At 43.2% G+C, this 20,998-nt stretch overlaps 2 protein-coding genes across 6 annotated transcripts; one reads left to right on the forward strand and one right to left on the reverse strand.

The window, feature by feature from the left end:
- The first annotated feature begins 2,555 nt into the window (after window positions 1-2,555).
- On the forward strand, window positions 2,556-8,814 carry adprh (ADP-ribosylarginine hydrolase). Of its 2 annotated transcripts, XM_061706697.1 has the most exons (8): window positions 2,556-2,785; window positions 3,274-3,388; window positions 3,575-3,683; window positions 4,369-4,467; window positions 5,067-5,172; window positions 6,143-6,409; window positions 6,949-7,163; window positions 7,547-8,814. In XM_061706697.1, exons 1-8 carry the CDS (start codon window positions 2,778-2,780, stop codon window positions 7,693-7,695), a joined length of 1,068 nt encoding a protein of 355 aa, XP_061562681.1. In that variant the 5' UTR covers window positions 2,556-2,777; the 3' UTR covers window positions 7,696-8,814. The 2 variants fall into 2 exon arrangements, with proteins under 2 accessions (XP_061562681.1, XP_061562682.1); XM_061706698.1 differs by lacking the exon at window positions 6,949-7,163 and having other exon boundaries at window positions 7,521-8,814.
- Window positions 8,815-8,834: 20 nt separating this feature from the next.
- On the reverse strand, window positions 8,835-20,771 carry atxn2l (ataxin 2-like). Of its 4 annotated transcripts, none has more exons than XM_061706642.1 (23): window positions 20,052-20,771; window positions 19,217-19,256; window positions 18,731-18,787; window positions 18,533-18,604; window positions 18,022-18,178; window positions 17,670-17,791; window positions 17,336-17,427; window positions 16,852-17,088; window positions 15,487-15,935; window positions 14,517-14,603; window positions 14,312-14,425; window positions 14,069-14,149; window positions 13,926-13,978; window positions 13,157-13,497; window positions 13,006-13,075; window positions 12,779-12,913; window positions 12,574-12,637; window positions 12,016-12,197; window positions 11,800-11,941; window positions 11,588-11,697; window positions 10,360-10,539; window positions 10,106-10,277; window positions 8,835-9,524 (listed from the first exon to the last, which is right to left on the reverse strand). In XM_061706642.1, the coding sequence occupies exons 1-23, from the start codon at window positions 20,174-20,176 to the stop codon at window positions 9,475-9,477; spliced, it is 3,132 nt and encodes a 1,043-aa protein (XP_061562626.1). In that variant the 5' UTR covers window positions 20,177-20,771; the 3' UTR covers window positions 8,835-9,474. The 4 variants fall into 4 exon arrangements, with proteins under 4 accessions (XP_061562626.1, XP_061562625.1, XP_061562628.1 ...); XM_061706641.1 differs by having other exon boundaries at window positions 13,926-13,987; XM_061706644.1 differs by lacking the exon at window positions 20,052-20,771 and adding an exon at window positions 19,649-20,003 and having other exon boundaries at window positions 13,926-13,987.
- Window positions 20,772-20,998: the final 227 nt, after the last annotated feature.

Below are 20,998 nucleotides of genomic sequence, written 5' to 3' on the forward strand. Positions count from 1 at the left end.
ATATTTGTTATATTTGTTAAAAATCATATTTTTCAACATTTTGTGAAGAACCAAAAAAAGAAAATGTATTTTGTTCTTTCATTTCTCTACTTTCTTGACTTATTCTCATCACTTTGCGATTTGTTGTCGCCTTGTAATTTTGCTATTTTTTTTTCTTTTCAGTTAACGGACTACAACTGGTACTTTTGCACTATGATTTCATCTGCGTAAAAAAAAAAGATTTGTGCCCCAACCCTTTTTGTTTCCCCCCGATGTGCAATAAACACCACATTTGCATTTAATGCGTGCGTATTTGTGTCTGATTATAATTCTCCCCCTCGCGCACACAAACGTACTCGCTGGCTGTTAAATCCCCCCATGACAGCCCCGATTGTTTCCCACCATCCAGTTGCTAGGCAACACTGGAACTTGAGCTGCTGCTGGGCTATTGTGGGCCACGGTGGACGGGGATGGAGATGAGTTGAGGAAGTCTGGGAGGTATTTTGAGTGGGGCTCCTTTGAGGTTCGGTGGGTGGGGGCTGACGGAGACAGCGGCATATTATCTCGCCCCCCGTCACGCGTCTCGCCGGGCATCGTGGGAGCCTGGTTTGCGCTCGGGTCAAACGTGCGTTTGATGCAATTACAGAGGAGGGGTCGTTAGTCATGTTTTCTTTTCACTGCTTTTTCATTTATGCTGCCTGGAATGAATGGAGTGCATTTGAAAAGTCTACACACCCCTGTTGAAATGCCAGGTTTTTGTGACGTCAAAAAAAAAAAAAAAAAAAAATGAAGTCAATATCATTTAAAAACTTTTTTTCTTTCCACTGTTAAATGTGAACTAATAGCAAATAATGTGGTTGCACAAGTGTACGCACGCTCTTTTGACTTCATGGGAATCAGCACACACCTGCCACAAGTTAAACTGCCTCTAATTAACTTTAAATAAAGTTCAGATTCACCCCAAAAACATATATTTCCAACGGATTGCTGAATAAATATTTCACAATTAAATAAAAACAATTACATTTTATTTAAATACTAATTTCAATTTAGTATCACTATAATTGCAGTTGCTAACAAGGTTGCAAATCAATGCTAATGTCAGATGAGTAACACATGTAGAAAGATAATCACAGCCATAAATTATTTTATTCCCTGTGAAAACGACTACAATTTCTTAGCAGTTGTGACCGTCTTCTTTGCTTATAGCCGTAATTTCTATTACGGTTATATAAAATATGTGATGAAACAAAATCTTTTAGCAATCGCAAGGATGACATATCAACAAAAACATACTAAAAAAAAAAGTATTCAACTTTTTTATCTGTTAAATTTGATATGTAAATTGGTCATCAAGCGGGTGCGAGGAACAAGAGAAAAAAGCCATTTTGGGGATGATTTGGTACTGTAAATAATACCAATAAATAATCATTTTTACGACAGCTACAGTTACATTTTGTCTCGGGACCAGTATAATTTACACAACAATGGCAGGTTTGTGTATTTTGTGGTAGGGTTATTTGAAATTTCACTGGGTGAGTGGGCACAGAAAATGTCTTCCGGTTGTGGAATGAGCCTTCCCTCACCTGATACCTCAGCTCCAAACACATTCGCTTTGATGGTGGCCAAATGTGGATGCATCAGCTGTGGGAATCAGTCTGGCATCACCGTCCGACAGCTGCCCGTGTACATCATGCGAGGGCAGGAGGGGCATGGAGGATTTGGATTTCTGTTGGGTTTAAGGATTTAGACAAAATTCAAAGTGAAAGGAACAAGAATTATATCGTAATGTAATATTACGAGGGGAAAGAAAGTCACAATCTTACAATTTTTACGTCAATAAAAATGTAACTTTTATGAGAAAAAAAGTCAGAATGTGAAGAGGAAACACGTACAGTTGAGCGTTCTTTCTATCTAGCTAGCTGGCTAGCGGGCTAGGTAGCTAGCTTGTATTTCCTCCATAAGAGAACCCTAATTTTACGAGAATTGAGTTGTAATTTTAAAAAGCGAATGTCAGCACATGAACCTAAATGCAACAGTGATCTGAAAAGAAAAAAAAATACAATTACAAGAATAATGCTGCTGCAAGAATTCAATTTTGAGGAATAATGGGAGGCCGTCGTGGTTTGGTGAATCCCCCGCGCATTTGTGGTTCACACTTAACAAATTCACCTTCTTTTTCCCCCCTGTGGAACCTGTACCCAGCGATTTCTTCAAAAGCTCAGCTTTTCACAATTTGTGCTCTTTCTGAAATGCCCTAAAATGCCACAGGATGGTGCCTATGATGAAAGTAGTACAATAAGAATGTCTTTGTAGCCATGTTTTTTTGCACTACTAGTGCCACTTTTACCTACTAGTAAACGATTAAGCCATTTTTGTTTTTTTTTTAAGTCGAGTGAGTGATTTATATTTATCAATATATATTTATTTATATGAAGCTATTTTTGGCAATCCTTGGGCTCATGTCCGGCGAATACCGGGGGACTACTTTATTTGTAGCTGCCCTTTAAATGTACTTCGCTGCGGTCGCCTTTTTTTTTTTTTTTTTTTTTTTTTTTTTTTTTAAGGCCGCAAGTCTTCCAAACAGTCCTGCTCGTTTATTTAGCGACAAGAACGAGACACAAAGTAGTCAATAAAACATTGTTGGCACGGAATACGTTGCCACGGTGCCACTTTTGCGATCGAACTCCGCCGAGGACGAGGAAGCGTTTGAGCACCGCTTCCGGCTCCTCAGTTCCGACGTCGACTACTGTGCGCGGCCGCCTTGTGAGCACTCATTGCCGGGGAGAGTCGCTGCGATGGACCGGTGAGTTTGCGGTACCTCTGCAGGAGGAACGCTTGAATTGAACGTGAATATCAGTTTGTATCTATGTTGTGAGAGGTCTCTTTACATTTACGCTGTATTCACACATTTGGTTTTTTTTTTTCAAAATTTGTCATATGTAGGGAAGCATGGTATGGTAGTGGTTTTCACGCCTGCCTCACAGTTATGAGATTCAGGGTTTGAAGCTGTTCCTGTGTGGTTCTTTGCATTCAAAAAAACAAAATGAGGGTCAAGATGGCGCCTATCCCCGCTGACTTTGGGCGAGAGGTGAGGTACACCCTGGACTGGTCGCCAGCCAATCACAGGGCACATATAAACAAACAGCCAGCTAAACCGATGGACAAGTCAAAGTCTTCAACGATCACCGTGCTGCCACAACCACAATAATAAACACCTAATGTTTCCATGAAGTGTGCGCTTGTGCAAACTATTCACATCCTGAGCATCTTTCTGGATTTTGTGGGTTGCAGAGCTGTTACAATGGAGCACTACAAGGCGGCCATGTTGCTGAGCGGTGCAGGTGATGCTCTGGGCTACAGGAACCAGAGGTGGGAGTACAACAAGTCCGGACCAGCCATTCACAAGGTGGGATCCGCTATGCCAACAGATGATGACACACTCAACACTAGTTTTCCATGTTCAAAAAGGAATGGGGAAAAAGTTGTCTCTGTTACATGGGTGCACCTATGGCCAACAACGAGGCACTCTAAAGCACCCATGCTAGCCCAAGTGCGTCACTGGACCCCAGTTCAGATTCTCCTTGACCTGCAGGAACTGGAGGAGCTTGGCGGGCTGAAGAACATCAACGCCGAGCTGCCCGATTGGCCCGTGAGCGACGACACCGTCCTGCATCTGGCCACGGCCGAGGGACTCGCCACCGGTGTGCTCCAAATCGCACGTTTTGCCCGTTTCTCCCCCCCCCTCTCTCTCTCTCTCTCTCTCTCGTCCTTTCCGTGATTGGATTGATGCGATGGGCCCGCGTGGTCGTGATGAGCCCTCATCACGCAGGAAGGCACGCACGCACACAAGCCGCCCTCCTCATCAAGGCTGAAGGTTAAATCGCATTTGCGGCCCTTTGTGGCATTATTGGGCGCAGCTGTGACCTTTGCGGTGATGAAGGCAAACAAGCTGCAGACCTCACAGCTGTGTAACGTGTTTTTAAAATGTTAACACGGAGCACGGCTCATGTTTTACCCCAATTAACTGTCTAGTCTCTCAGGTGTTATGGAAAGAAGCATTCATTCTGAAGTCAGGGAATACTGTGGTAATGTGACTTACAACTAACACGACATTTTTTTTGGTTCTGTTTTGAAATTGTAATTCAATAGCCGATCTTTATACCTGCTTTGGCCCTGAGTGCTAAACGGTGAATAGATGTGATTTTTTTTTTTTTTTTTTTAGCGAATAATGGAAAATAGGTTCCCCAAAAAAATATGCAAATATGGGGCGGTTCACCGTAATCGAATTAACCCAAGTGTGGCTTTCCCATCATTCACTATTGAATGCAAACAAACACAACTGAAGTAAGTTGTACTATGAGAGATGATATATTTTCCGTTCCACAGCCAAGAAGGGAGAAGAGCTTCTGCACGAGGTGGCCGCTCGCTACGTGGAGGGGATGAAAGACATGGAAGGGAGGAAACCGGGACCGTCAAGCATTCTGGGTAAGAATTTAGCAAGTAGTAAAGTTATGATAGTAAAATAAAAATTATTATGAGAAAAATAGTCGGGCTGTAGACTCTCAAGAAAAAAAGTCAATTTTAACGAGTGGATATCCAAAGTGAGTTGAACAAACATAAAACTACCAGAATAAAGTTAGAAGAATGAAATTGTAAGATTACGACCACAGAGAAGTTGCAAACAATTTGGACTCTCACAAGAAATTTGAAAAGAAAAAAATCATTAAAAACATGATGTAGTCATACTAGAATAATGTTGCAGAGTTACAACCATGCAGCCAGAATATTGTAAAAAGTTTCAATATTGTGTGGAATAAAGTTGTTGTTTCAATGAGTGAATATAAAAATTCCCAGATTAACGTACATGCAACATGGCATCACTGAAAATTCAAAAAGTAAAATTAAATAAAAGTGAAATACATTTGTGAGGTAAGCAGAACTAAACCATAATTTTATGGGAATAAATTAGTAATATTGCAGCAAAAAACTAATTATACGAAATATGTCCAAAAAATTGGTATTTATTCCTAGGAAGAAAGAGAGAGGAACAAAAAAAAAAAATGAAATGTCCAAATTCCTTTCAGGAGTGTCGCAGCTGAGGCCTGGGGAGGAAGGGGGCTACAGAGTTCCATACAACCCGGAGGGGACGGGCTGTGGAGCTGCCATGAGATCCATGTGCATTGGCCTCAGGTTATTAAAAAAAATAAAAATAATAATAATAATGGTTAAATAATTAATTTCAAACTGTAAAATAATAAAATGTAAGTCAAATAAAGTTACTCATGTGTTTACTATTTTGAAAAAATAACTTGTTTTATAATAAAATAAGTAAAACTTCAATTGCATAAGCATTTAACTTTTTTAAAATAATTAATGTATTTTAAATAATAACATTGGTAAAATAATACATTTTATTTATTTCAAAGTGGCTAATTTATTTTAAATAAATACTAGTAAAATAAACAATTTTACATATGCATTCAATTTTTTTTAAATATTAACCAAATATTAATGTTCAATATTAGAGCAACAAAATATTAGTAAAATGAACAATTTTATATATTTAAGTTTTTAAAATATTAATTTATTTTAATAGAATAAAAAACGACAAAATATACAATTTTGAATATGTATATAGGGTTTTACAATTGGTCATTTTAAGTAATAATAGATATAATAAAATTTATTTTACATATGCATTAAAATGTTTCAAAGTAATTGTTTAATTAACATACAAGTCAAATAAATAATTTTACATACACATTCAAAATTTCTTAATTGGTTATTTAATTTAATGTTAATAAAATAAAAACATGGATAAAAGTTGACAATTTTACTTATGTACTTAACTTTTCTTAATCGGTTGCATTTATTTTATATAAAAATATTCACAACTATTTTAAATGACTAAAAAATAATTTTAAACAAATGTTTTGTAAATAAAATGAGTTAAATATGAATATGCATTTAATTTTTTTCAATAATTGGTCAACATAAATGATATAGATTTAAACCAATTTACATAGTTTACATTTTCATTTTGACCTTTTTTTTTCTTCTAAACCTCATCTACATATGACCTTATCCATCTATTTAAAAAAATCAAACGTGACCCTTGAGCACAAACCTTTCCCTACCCTCGCTCACTCACGGCAAACAGATACCCTAAGCCCGACCAGCTGTTGTCCTTGGTGGCGGTTGCCGTGGAGACGGGCAGAATGACCCACCCTCACCCCACCGGTTTCCTGGGAGCCGTCGCCTCGGCGCTTTTCGCCGCGTACGCCGTCCAGCGCCGGCCCCTCACCACGTGGGGCGTGGGCCTGCTCAACGAGGCGTGCCCCATCGCCAGGAACTTCGTGCAGCGTCGAGGCTTCGCTGTAGACGAGACCGAACGAGACTGGAGCTACTTCTGCGACAAGTGGCAGTGGTAAGACGCCGACGCACGTGTCGCCTCGCATTCGCATCGCTGACATCAGCAACTTCTCATAACCCACGCCTGTCAAACTTGCTTCCGTCACGGGGCACATCCCAATTACTGTACTAGTAATGCACTACTTTGCTCTTTGTCCTCACAAGACAATTCTGCACACTACTGTCTTACTAGTAATGGTTTTCGCTCTACTAGTGCCACTGTAAGGCCTTCTAGTATGCAATTAAACCTTACTAGTAAATTACTGTGTGGCACTAGTAAGTTACTAGCCCAACGGAAGGTATGTGTCACCCACTAGAAGCCTAGTAATATAGCCTCGCTATATAGGCAAAACCACTAATGGGCATTTTGGTGCTAGTTATAGGGTGCAGGGGTTCACTGTTCTTGTTAGGAAAAAGCACCCCGCTCCCCATGTGCGTGTTACTAGTACTAATAGTGAAGCACCAGGTGTTAACTATAAAATAAAAAATCCATTATACGTCATTTGTTTTCTGCACTACTTTAGTAGCAAGTACCTTTGCAATGTGTCGCCGCAGGTACCTAGACACGAGGGGCATCTCGAATGGGGTGGGGCCCCCAATGTGGCCAGACTCGTACGGGCCGGCCGAGCGGGACCGAGCGTATGAGACGTTCAGCCTGGCAGGCTGGGCGGGGCGCAGCGGGCACGACGCGCCCATGATCGCACTGGACGCGCTGCTGGCGGCCGGGTCAGACTGGGAGGAGCTCATGAGCAGTGCGGCCTTCCACGGAGGTTACGATAAATGTTAAACCGCAGTTTCATCGTGCTTCAGATTATTTTGAAGTGGAATCATGGAAGTCGTTATGTTGCTCACAGCCACTGGGGGGGGGGGCATTTTCTACAGCGCTTGTCCTCATTTAGTGTTGCCAGCGAATTGGACAAGTCAATGTTTGCTCTATTTGCCCTGACATTGACTGGCCACAAGTCCAGGGTGTTCCCAAAATCAGCTCTGATGGTCTCCAGCACAACTTAACCTTCTCAGTTAACATGGCTATTTTACTTCTAAAGCCGTCAATGGCAGTGAATGTGGTAAATGAGGATGAGCCTTATAGAAAACGGATGGTTGGATCTTTACCAGCCACATAAAAGCCTTTTTCTTGCCCCATCGTGTCCAGGTGACAGCGACAGCACCGCCGTGATCGCCTGCTGCTGCTGGGGACTCCTCCACGGCACCCGCGGGGTCCCCGAAGGCAACTACGTCCGCCTGGAATACCGCGAGCGACTGGAGCGCAGCGGCGAGCTGCTCTATTCGCTGGCGCACTGATCAAGGCCACCGTGGGCGCCCCCACAGCAAGGGGAAAGTAGGCCACACGCGCACGTGTTGACGCCCAACGAGCTGAGCTGAGCTGTGCTGGCTGTCGCGGAGCGGCAGTACGTTTGGTGCCATACTCGCCCTGAGGGGACACCGCGTCCCACTGACCCACACGGGAGTCACAACAAGGACGTGACTGTCACATGATGTCACTACAGTGTGGCTGCTGCTGTATCCAGAGGGGGCCCCCTAGTGGTTGTTTGAAGTAACCTTGCAGCATTGTAATGAGTGGGACCACTGGATGCAAATGAGAATGACAAGTCCCCCTTTGGAGAAAGCCATTTGCGTATTTATTCGATATCACTGATATCCAGCTTATGGTCCATGGACTAGTAGACTGTCCTCACTAATTACACAATTCAGTGAACTAGTAGAACGACTGTCTTACTACTGTATGCCATTTCTGCACGCTAGTACGACATAGTAGGATAACTGCATGTTAGTAGTGAAGCAAAACTACACCTATTGCATCTGTGCTAGATTTTAACTATCCATCCATTTTCTGAGCCGGTTCTCCTCACTAGGGTCGCGGACGTGCTGGAGCCTAAGATTTTAACTAGTAGAACTTAATTTCACTTGTTCAACTAGCATAGTTTTTCCTCAAATTTGATATCCAGCTTCATCTTCATGTACTGGTACACTTTGCCCTCACTAGCAAGACAATTGAGAGCAATACAAGCATGAACTGGTCCGTAGCGGAAAAAAGGTTGGGAAGCATTGCACTAACTGTGTGCTACTAGTGACATAACATTCTGCTAGTTAATCTCTAGTTCTTTACACGTAGCACACAGATGTCAACTGGAGCACAGATCAGCGTCATTAGTAACATGTAGTTGTGTAACAAAAGGCCTTCTTGGCAGTAGTTGAAACAATATAAGGCAAAGTCGTTCTACCAGTGTGCTGAACTGTCTTACGCGTGACTAAGAGTGTGTGTGTGTGTGTGACTTTCCATATCCACGGGGAGGTACTTACCAGTACTTGATTTTTGTGACGTGGATGAATAGTAAGCTGTATAATGATATGTGCTTAAACGCAACTGCAACCCTGTAAAAAAAATAAAAAATAAAATAAAATACCACAGTATGTTGTAGTTAAGTTGAAAACTTTTATTTTTTGGTCATTATGTTTTTAACGTTTTTTTTTGTCTTGTCCATTTTTTATTATTTTATTTTCCTAAAGAAGAGAAGAATGGTCGGAGGGTGATTTTTAACTATTGGGGCGAGTTAAAAGAACTGATTTGTTAAAAATCCCCTGTCCTCTTCAAATGCCTCCTGTCGTGCAGTATTCATCCCGTGTGTGTGTGCGTTTGTCAAAAAGCCAACACACCCGACAAGGCCAAAAACATTTTGGCTGGAAGGTCAAACCATTTGTCCTCTGACTGGTCCAAGAGGGCAAGGTGCCGCCTGCCTCTGAACAAAAGGAAGAAGTTGAAGAGGAGCGCAAGGATTTGAACAGATGTTAAGACGCTGCTGCTGCTGCCGCCACGGTCTTTGTTGTCGTCTTGCCATCTTCATCTGTTTGTATTTAAAAAAAGAAAAAGAAAAAACAAGTTCCTTCTCTTCTGGGGCCAATGAACAACAACAGAAGAAGAAGGTGCTGTGAGACTTTTGTCCTTCCCCGGCCGCTGCACTTTGCTGTCAGTCTTGTTTTCGGACGTTCAGTTAGCTCATCGCCCAGCGGACCGCGGGGATGTCTGCGCTCAATCCTGGGAACATTTCATGCTGGACAAGTTTAGTTTCCAGGTGGATGGAAGGATGCCGGGTGTGTCTGAACCTGCATTGCTGTGAGCAGTGAAAAAGAAAAATTAAGTGAGAATTTTAAATAATGGGCTTAAAAAAAAATGCAATTGACATGTCCCCTACAAATGTTTATATTTAACTATATTAAGAGTTTACCATTCCACGAACTATAATTCCAAAACACTTTAATATTTCTAACTCATCGGCCAACGTAACTTTTAAAAATAAATGGCTTGTAGATTTGATTTAAGAAAAAAAGATGCACTGAAAATTCACATTCTATGACACCAATTACTACAGTCTTACTAGCCAGGGCGCCATCTAGTGTTATAGCTGAGTTGGTTGGTTATTTGCAGGTGATGGGGACTGAGCCCAATCGCAAATAATGAAAAAATGTGAGTAATTGACACCACAGAAAAAAGTTTACAATTGCCTATAGAGTCCACAATTTTTCTAAAATGTCCTAATATGGTGCCAAAAGCCCTGCCTGACCAAAAAAGTAGTGCTTGAGCAACCTCTTGGTCCATTTCATAAAGAGCACAAAAACAGCAGATTGGTGATTTTTCCAGTGAACAACAGCGGATAGGTTAACAATTTACATATATAATATTATATTTTCCTACCTTGCGGATGTCCGATGTAAAAGTGTTGGTGTGTTCCTTGCTGCGGTCCGTGCTGCGGGTGCTGGGGCACCGAGCCGGGCCCCTGCTGCGGGGGAGGCTGCAGCATCACTAACTGGGGCTGACCGTGGCTCCCCGTGTGGTGGGGACCTGACATGGCTCCTTGTACATGGGCCTGACGAAGGCAGGGACACGACAAAATGAGACGTTTATGTTGGAAACGGAATTTCAAAAGGTAAGCCCGGGCAAGTTCCTACCTGCGCCAATTGCCCCAGGGGGTACGTGGGCGGGATGCCCTGGTGGCCGTGGATGCTGTAGCCCTGAATGGGGTAGGAGCCCTGCGGGGACGTGTGGCCTGGCGGCATGTTGGGTGGGGTTGGTGCCGATAGTGGACCCGAGTGGTACAAGGACTGGGGCTGTGGGCCTGACTGCGCATTCTGAAAGAACACGTCAGCATTCAGTCGTTGTCACAACTGTGAACTCAACCACGCAGATGACGTGAAGATCACATTACATTCAATGTGTTCTTTGGACGAGCAGAACTCTTACACACACACTTCGGGAGCTGCCATATCACAAGACAACCAATGTGTGTTCATACAGCATGTGCAGTGTCTTTTACAAAAAAATGATGAGATGAGATTTTGTCTCCAGCTATCGAATATTTTTTTTAGAATAGAGTATTCTACCGATTAAATTGGATCGAAAATTTATTTTGCCTTATTATTTAAGTGCTTGTGAGGGGCTGGTATTATTTTGTCCACTTGGGTTGCCATCCTCACATTTTCTTTTAGTATTTGTGACCTTTGTGTGTATGGCTTTAAAAGGCAGGGCCTGGCCTGGTGAGTGACGTGGGCGTCAGCAAACCAGAGTGGAGAGTTGGCTGGCCATCAATGTTTTGCTTTTGTTTTTTAATCACTGTAATCCTCAAGGGAAAAATGCATCTCGTGATTTACTGAAACAATATCCGATATGGTGACTCAGTGAAACAACATTCTTAAGTATAGAAAACCTGTATCGTCATAGTCAATTTGTGGAGACAGTGACAAGATTTGAACTAGAGATAAGTGGACAAGCAAATAAAAAAGATTAATCAATTAAACAAAAAAATGTAATTATCTACTTCTCATTTTGTAATAATTTCCACTGATCGTTAGCCTAATAACGTAACTGCCAAAGTAATTTCTAACTTACTGTAACAATATAACAAAAAAAAATGCCAAAGTGCTTGCTAAAAACTGTGTGTGTGTTTGTGTAGATTCACACTCATCCGGGTCATGGCAATTCACAAAGGTTTAATTCCGTCAAATGGAGTCAGTCTTTCTTATTTAATTTGTTGTGTTTTTTTCTCATTTTCCGAAAACGACTTGGGCTATTACGCTTTTAGGCGAACGAGATGAGCCTATTCATTTGAATGAATTAAATTGTAAAGAGACTTTATGGACACCCTTTATGTAGGAAAGAAAGTCTCCGGGGTTGTCTCACCTGTCCGGGGCTGGGTGCGGCATGCTGGGGTGGGGGCTGGTTGCCCGTTGGGGTACTGGATGGCTGTGGCTGATGTACTGCCCCCGAGTGGTGGGAGAAGGACTGTGGCGCTGCAAGAGAAAAGACAGTCCATGTTATTCTTTTATTTTATTTTTTTGCCAGGTTTAAGATCAATTCATGAGAACGGCTGCTAAAACTACACTTTTCCTCACCATAGATGCCCTGCTGAGGTCCCTGTGGCCCATCCCCCTGTGTCTGGAACTGTGGGCCTCCTGGAGGTCCAAGGGCTTGCGGATGGGGACCCCCGCCTTGCCCTATCATCCTAGCTCCCCCCTGCAGCATGGAGTACATGGGCTGAAAGAGAAGTTGACCATTATTTGAAATGTCAAAGCAAAACATGGGTGGTGGTGGGGGGTGCCTTTTACTACCTGTCCAGGGTAGGGTGACATAGCCTGGATGACCTGCTGCTGGCCATACTGCTGCGGGGTGTACTGAAGGTAGGACTGAGGGTAAGGGGAGGCAACCAAGGGGGCGCCGGCGGCTGACGCCGCAGCTTGCAGCATAGGGGGTGCCGATGTGCCATGGTCTGAACGCGGCGCCACCACAGAGCCTGAAATGTGGCATTGTTTTAATTGAGGTCATAGGGAGGTAGCCATTTGAGAGCTTTAGGGCACAAAGTTCGTGATAGCATCGCTAAGTAAATTAAAGATGTACCTTGACTTAAGAGTGGCCCAACTTACAAGGTTTAATGACAGACCCCATTTTTACACAAGAGCGCTATTTTTCTTCATTAGAAACATACAGAAATGTGGTAGTTTTTCACGGCTCGACTGGATTAATGGCATTTCAATGGGGAAAAAATTATTTGACAAAGCAAGTTGTGTTATGAACTTAGTCATAGACCCAATTAAACTCATTAGTCAAGGTACCACTTTAAAGGTATAACAACCTTCAGTATGAAGTAAAAAGAAGGTTCCATGCATTACCTTTGGTCCTGGGGTACTTTCCCTGGCCGACGGCAGACATAGTGTACTGGTACATTTGTGGGGTCTGGGGGGGGGGGGGGGGGGGGGGAATTCATTCTTGAATACCATAAAGCACTTGCGACGTGGTGCACTAAGCATTTTTTTAAGTAAATCAAAGTTGAAGAAGTTTCTTTGACAATCCAATCAGAAATCTCTACTTATGTACCTGTACAGAATGAATCTGCGACACATAGGACAGGTAGGGGGCGTTGTAGAGCGGACCCTGCCCCCCTGGGTGCTGAATGACCACGGGGCTCGGGGGAGTGGGTCGGGGCGGGGTGGGCGCAGTGTTGGGTTTTGTCTGTACAGCAAGGCAATGGGTTAAAACAGGATCGTTGGTATGGGTCCGACCACATTTTACATATACACGCAACATACAAGTTAAAGGCTCACCATAGGCATCTGAGCTTTGACGGGGTTGAATTCTTTAGCGTTGGGGTTTAACGTGGATTTCTTCACTTGGCTACACATGAGGACAAAGATGTTAAAATGGTTCCCATCACAGCGACAACATATCTTTTTTTTTTTTCATTTTTAAACTCACTCTGCCACACCCTCCGTGCGCTCTGACGTGCCCTCCTCACTTCCTGGGGTCCTGGCCGGCTGAGGGGCAGCCGGTGAATGCCTGTCTGGAACGGCTCCCGCGGCAACAGAGTTGGGGGCACCTGGCGTGACGGCCTCCTTGGAGGCTTCGTCGGACGGGAGTGGCAAAGGGTGAGGGAGGGAGGAGCTGGGGACGGGGGGCTGCGGCTTTGGTTCGGAAGCGGCGTGAGCGTCTGACGGCGAAGGTTTGGCTGCGCTGGCCTGCGTGGCATCGCCTACCGCGGGGGGAGTCGCCGCTGCGGGAGAGCTCGGCGAGCTTGAGCTGCCTCCACTTGGCTGGAGCTGGACGGAAAACCACAAGCGCCAAGTAACTAACTTATCTATATAGCACTTTTCACAGTACGAAATATTAAACATTGGTGTTAAACCACAGCGAAGCCCTAACAGGACAAAAATGACAACAAATCCACCAAGTATGGAGGAGGGTGATCATTAAGGGCTCTGTAAGTGACTTAACATTTTGTATTGAATCCTAAAATAAACAGGAAGCTAATTGCAGTGTAATTAAAGTAACAGTAGAAGTATGTCCAAATGTAATGAAACAATCAAATTTTTAAGGTTACAATATAATTATATGAAAAGTATTTGCTTATCAAGTCAAATATTTTTTACCAAATAATTGTAGTGGTGTGTTTCAGTGTACCAATGTCTTGAAATTGGGCAACGCCTTTCCAATTTCACACGCCATGGAAAATCAACCAAACACTTACCCTAAATTCCTTGCCAAACTTCCGTAGCTCCTCAATTTGTGACCTTTGTTGAACTGAAGGAGCTAGCCGGGAAACGGCATATAATGAAAACAGGTTTTGAGAATGTAGTTGCGGTGCTTCATGTCATTTTGGCACGTTCTCACCTTTGCTGCTTTTGCTTTCCTCCGTGCCACCGGGGCTCTCCACGGAGCGCTCTTTTGCAGCGGCGCCAAGGATCTCATTCACTGGCAGGACAAATGACAAACTAATGAGTTGTGCCGCTCCATTAGGTGTGTCGACTGACTCAATTTGGCAGATGAACTTGGTGTCATTGCAGAATAATGTAGACTTCGATTTCAAACTTTTCATTATCAAGGGGGAACAGGAGGTGAAAGGGTTGACTGTACCATCCACGGGGAAGAGAGGGGCGGGGCCTGAAGTCTTCTGCACCGGCAAGGAGATGGACGACGTGTCTAAATAAGGCGTGTCCTGGGAAGAGGCTGATTTCGGCGAACGAGTGGCTGCAAGGACAGAATCCAACTCATCAGTAGATATAAAAGGAGAGCATGGTACTGTAGAGCAGCTGACAGATAAAATGAGAGCATATGTTACCAGTGGACTGAGCATGTGTGTTGGGAGTGCGGACTGTTCTGCTCGACTGTGGAGCTCTTTGAGCTTTGGGAGAAGTCCTGGTGGCGACTGAAAGACAGAACACAAAAAAAAACGATTTCCTACTAAAATTGTAACAAAACTTCTATTCATAACACTCCAATTGATAAAAATACTTCAATTACAGAAGTAAAAATGCATCAAATTGGTGTCAAGGTCTGACTTGTGAACATGCCACTAAGATCGTTTTGTAAACACTGCTTAAAAATTGTCATCTTCCTTCATATTGCGCTTGTTTTAATTCTGAATGTGGAAATGGGATTTGCCTGCTGCTCAGTGCAGGGGCGGATCTATTCTAGTGGGATACAGGGCAGCAGACCACCCCAAAATACTGAAAAATCCTAAATTATTTACACCATCATTTTTAAACAGAAAGCTGTGATGTAGCAGCCTTTTAAAAAGAATTACAATGTACAGTTCTAGAAAGAGAATTAAAAAATAATAATAAATAATAATAATAAAAAAAAGAGACCAAAAATGGTTAGCCACTGTAACATTATGCAGTTGGAGCACAAATGATTCAGCTAGAATGTATTGCATAAAAAGGTTGAATAAAAATCTTACTGAAATAAATGTTGAAAAAGAAACAGTTCTTAAAGATTAAATGCAAAAGTTAAATACAACTGAACAGTCTTCAGTGATTCTTCTGCGTACCAGCAGAGGGTGCCTGTGAACCACAAGTAGTATTTGTACTGCAATGAGAAACACCGCTCCAAATGACAATATTTGTATGTTATTTAGGAGTTATGACATCAGCAGACTATACAATAAAACCAAAATGTTCATTTTTGCTCAAACATAAATCAGTAAATAGGAAAAGAAAGAAATCAATCATTTTGCAGTGTTCTTTTGTGGCCTCCCTATAAAAATGAAACATAATTGACCAAAACGGAGACTTGCAAACGCTACTTACCTCCATTGACAGGTCTAGCAGCCTCTGACAGGGAGTGTGGTACGGAGTGGGAATGTGGCACTAAGTGTCCATGGGGGGCAGGCGGGCTAGTCGGAGAATGGGCAGTAGAGAGGGAGGCAGCAGAGGGTGGTGCCGCCCCCGGAGAAGCGGGCGTGTACGGACTGGCGGGACCAGAGCCGGGGCCTGGACTGGGGCTTCCCTGGGGGTGGTGAGCAGCGTATGCCCCGCTTCGGCCAGACAGGGGGCTGCTTCGCTCCGAGGGGGAGACGCCAGATTGGGGGCCGGCTGCGGGGGGCAGCGGGGGTCTGGGAGATGAGGAAGAGGATGGAGGGGTGGAGCGATAACCCCCAGTGAGACGACTGTGAGGCGGAGGACCCCCGGGACCTCTCTCGGCTCGCTCTCTGTTCATCTCCCTTTGCCGTTGAGGTAATGGGATGTACTTGCCCTCCCTGAGTAACAAAACACACCAGTCAAGCTGTCAATAAAACCTTCGATTGATTGCTCATACTAATTGTCGAAGCTATTGTACTACATTACATACACCTGCATATTCCAATAAAATCGATGCAAAAGCTGGACAAAGAAAAATGATCACACTGTCAAAGAAGTATTTAACTACAGCTACAAACGAGTTAGTGGTGAGTGTAATTGACTCGCAAATGTGTTGGAAGAAGTGTAATTATCTGCGACTTTGAATGTGTGTGGCTTTAAAAGGCGGGGCCTGGCTTGGTGAGTGACATATGTGTTAGCAAATGAGAATGTAGTTGGCTGTTGTTAGTGCAGGTTAGCCAGTCAGTGTGTTGAGTGTCTGTGCATCAGTTGAGGCCATAGCTGCTCGCACATTGTTTCTCTCTTTTGTTCCCATTCGTTCAATAAAGCTATTGAAAGCGCACCGGCATTCTGTCTTTTACGGACGCTTTTCTCATGACTCGCCGCCATCGTGCCAACTTATTTGTACACGGAGTGCTGTATGCGTCTGCAGTAACATTTGTGTGGAAAAATTATCCCTGCAAAAGCATCGAGGCAGAGATTTTGCTTAAAAAAAAAAAAATCTAACTGGGAAAACCCATGAAGTTGGTATACTTCTATGTGAAGGTAACATCTTTTGGCCTTGTCGAGAAGCTAAAAACAAACAGCTCTCAGTATAATGCGTGGTGGAACTCAGCATTATTATTGTTACAAATGCAGAGTTTGTGATACAGCTCTTTTTGGACATTAGATTAACTTGATTATGATAACACTTAATTGATACAGAAATACAGTCATTTACAGCAACCCTTTCAACACTAATGTAGTCAAATGTATGTAATTTTGAGCTTGGACATCACAATGTGGAGACCCTACTTTGAACATCACGCCTCTCACCTGGCTCCAGGGCTATCTCGGCCCCTTTCCCGTTCACGGGGACTCTCGTGGCCTCGCTCCCGATCGGTACCGTCGCGCACCACAGCGCTGTACTTGTCTTCCTCACTTTTACCCTCGTCGTTCTCCAAGCCCACTCGGTGGCGATACTGGGGGCTAGACTCAATCTCACTGGCCAGGCGAGCAGCGCGGGCCTCCCTCTGTCGGTACACTTCGGAGTTGCCTCTCTCTAGTGGCACACTGTGAGGTGGGGGGGGAAGCAACCAGTTTTTATCTCTACCTTTTTCCTCTCCAAAACGCATAAAATATGACTATAGCTTTTCAACTATATGTTCAGCCAACATACATGCTTCAGTCGTTTTTTGTTTTCTCAGAAAACACCACTAACTCGATAATAACATACCATAAATTTGGAACAATAAAAACTCAAGGAAATGTGGGTTTTAGTCCATTAAGACATTTCTCGGTGGCTGTTACAGAAACTTACGTATACATAGAAAGGCTGGAATCATACGTAGACGTGACTCCATATTTCACTTCATTGTAACGGAACATCTCGTTGGCATCCCAGCCGTTGGACTAAGGTGGAAAACAACAAACTATTCAATGAAACAAATCACAACAAGGCAATATAGGAATGTCAAGTGACATCTTTAAAGGGCTCTATGGAAACAAGTGTCTTACAACAACGTAAAAATATACGTCAACTACAGTGCATTGACAAATAACAGAATACAAACAACAACTAGTAGAGGTATTTTTGGAAAGAACTATGGTGCCATATCAATATGGGATGCTAATGCCGTGTCTGAAGAACTTACTGCATCAGTGTCCAGATTATAACTCTCCCCATTGCTGTCTCCTCCCTCCCATCTCTGCAACACCTTCTCTTTGTGTTCTCCGTTGACGCGAGTGGAGCTGATGGCGGTGTCGGTGAAGGTATCTACGCACAGTTCAAGATAATACAATATTCAACCACACAATAAGAACTTGGTTTTGTTACTTACATTGCAAAGCAGTTTTGTAAACAGACACGCTGCAAACTCACAGGTACTTAAAGTAATCTTTACTTGCACTGTGCACTTTCATTCATCATTGTTTACACAGAAACGAGTAAACCATTGAATGCGAATCAAACATGAATGTGACACTGAAAATCACCCGAGCGTGTACCTCTGGTGGCATAGTTGAGGTCTACGTCTTTGCATATCATAGTAACCAAGTCTGAAGGGCTGAAGATCATGGTGTCAGTGATGTCTTCCCTCCGCGGTGGAGTCGATGTCGAGATCTCCACGCTGCGTTTGTGCACAGCGTCCACAGCCAACTCGCACTAACGACATTGAGGGTCAACACGTTAAGACAGTACACATGATTAAAATGTTTTTTTAAATCAATAACTGGTAACATGGACAATAAAACCATGCAAAAAATAAATTGTTTACTATCATTTAACCACTTTTAAGACACACGAATTGTGTGTGGGACATGACAAAAATCTTGTACACCCAATTAAACTGCATAAAATGAGGGGGGAAACACATTTTAATAGATTTACCATTGAAATGGTATGTGTGCCAATGTTCATCCATGAATAATAAGAGTTCCGTATTTGATAATTCTGCATTGCTTATTTGTGTGCCATATAACCAAGTAAAAATAATGTTGGGGGAAGTAGCAGCCTTACCCGGGAACTAAGTGTCTTGAAAATGCCTTCGAACATACTGCCATTCTTCACTCTTATATCGCAAGTGGAACCCTAAAAGATTTTTTTTCAGATTTGAAAATTGTAATCACAGAGCTACTTGACACATCAATTCTCTGGAAGAAAATAATAACAACTGAAAGAAGAGGATAATAATGATACTGAGCAAAGAAAACTCACCACAACAGCTGTGAGGAAATGAAGCATTCTAGCATTGTTGTAAACACCCTCAAAAACCTGCACAAGGGATGTGACACAAAGTATCTATCAAGATTCAAGCAAGACATTCCAAACATGCTATCTTGATATCAGATGATATATTTATCAATCTACTTGGGACTAAGAGAGCAAAGCGTTACCCTTTTTTTCGCAACAGAAAATGCCACCTTAATCATATCAGGTTAAGTGAGGTCAAAGGAGGCAGCTACTTTCACCTTGTGTGATTGGAAAGCAACAGAATCTTGCATATACAAAATTCCTCATTCAGCTAAGAAAAATGCAAAGTTTAGATCTTTGGTGCTCTGTGGTTTACACACATTTTTTTGTCGGTCTGCAAAATGTATTTTACATGAGTCACCACCAGTTCTGCAATTATTCCATTAGGTAAAAATTCTTAAAACTTTTGCTTTTGTTTGCTGGCCAAAAGGTCTATGCCGAGATACTCACAGGAGAAGACTGGAACGACGGTTTTGCAGAAGTTCGATTCCTGTGGAAGAACAATAACAGATATTTAAGGTTGTTTTTTTCAGAAGTCAGATAAAGAGCAACAATGTAACGTTAAACATTTAAAACAACAAGCAAATCCTTGCTGTCATTACATCAAATCAATTTAAAATCCCCCAAAGTACGTTTGCTAATAACGATTTTGTTCAAATTCCAAACAAATCTCGTCGTGAACAAAAGCAACAACAAAAAAGCCCGAAGTACAAATGACAAAATGCGATGTTTTACGTTCAGTCCAAACTAGAAACATGAGGGTTGCTCAACGAGGCTGTAACGCAGCCAAGAAACATACACGGTTACAACACAAAGGCTCGGGCGAATCTGACCAAAACAAAAACAGCACATTGGCAACAGCGACGACGAAGCACGACTGACCTTGCGTTAGCCATTTAAATCTCTTCAAAGTTGACAAAACGGCTCTGCGGGCGCCGTTTTGAACGAGCTACATTGAAATTAGCGTTGCAAATCCGTTATTGTTTTCCGCCGAGCTGCGTCCCCTTTCTGGGTCTTGACCGGCCAGATAAACTTTCTTTCACCTGTATGTTGATTTGCCACTTAATGGTTTCCCCGAAGTTCAACCCGCCCATTGTAGTCGTTTTCGGTTCCGTTTGAGGAATCGGATTGGGTCAACCCACCTGTCAATCTTACAATAAGGAATTGGATTGGCCAGGAGAGAAGCTCAGTGGCTGAGACGCGCCCCATTGAGCACCCTGAGCGTTAACCGGTAGGCCTCGCTCGACCCCGGACTTTCCTGTCACGTGTAGCCCGGCTCACTCACCTCCCGACCGGCGTCCTGTTGCCGCTGCTGCCGCCGCCACTGACAGGAGAAGACATACCAGCGGGGCCCGTGGTACCATTAGCCGCTTTTCTCCCGCCGGAGTTGGGCTGCTGTTGTTTCAGCATGGCGAAGAAGCACAGTACCAAAAAGTATCGAAACTGCTAAACACTAACCGTCCGATGCGAAGTAGCGTCGGTTGTAAACTATCTTTAGCAGTTCGAGCCGGTGTCACCTCAGCAATACCGGCTATGGTAGCTAATCTTGCTAAGCGAATACCAGTCGCTTGTGGCCTAGGCAAACACCCAACTAATTCAACCGAATGCGGCGTGCACTCTCAAAATGCTTCCCCGAACATCGACTTTGTGATATCAGCGGTTATGACAAAGCAAACGACGGTTAAAAAAAAATCACACGAGTTTTCGTGTAATTATTTAGCGACGGCTAGGTGGCTTAGCATTAGCTTTGATCCTCAAGCTCCAGTCAGGCGCTTTCACTCCGCGTTTTACTTTCTTCCTTTCTACCGCGTCACCTTGACTCCGGCACCGGCGAAACCTCCCGATAAAAAATGTGTATATAAGGTCTTCGCGTTGCTTGTCAGTCGCTTCCGAAAGTGAAATTGTTCAGGTTTCGTATAGAAAACCTGCAGCGGACGGTCAACACCACCTCTCGGTAGGTTCACTTGACTCAATCCGCGCGCGGCCAACTGGGTAACCGGTCCGAAAGGGGCAGTGGGAGGAGTTTCGACGTACGTGCGCGCACACCTTCTGCCAGGCGTTGAGGGTGAGCGCGCACGTTAAAGGAGGGATTGATTGAATCGAATTGTTCTACGATTGATTCTTTTAACACAAGGGACAAAGTGCAGCTAAGTAGAAGAATAGATCATTGTGTTTAAAAAAAAAAAAAAAAAAGTATAAGTACTGATTTAATTCTTTTAGTAAAAAAAAAAA

This window comes from Phycodurus eques, chromosome 19, assembly GCF_024500275.1.
Source record: "Phycodurus eques isolate BA_2022a chromosome 19, UOR_Pequ_1.1, whole genome shotgun sequence".
NCBI classification, from domain to species: Eukaryota; Metazoa; Chordata; class Actinopteri; order Syngnathiformes; family Syngnathidae; genus Phycodurus; species Phycodurus eques.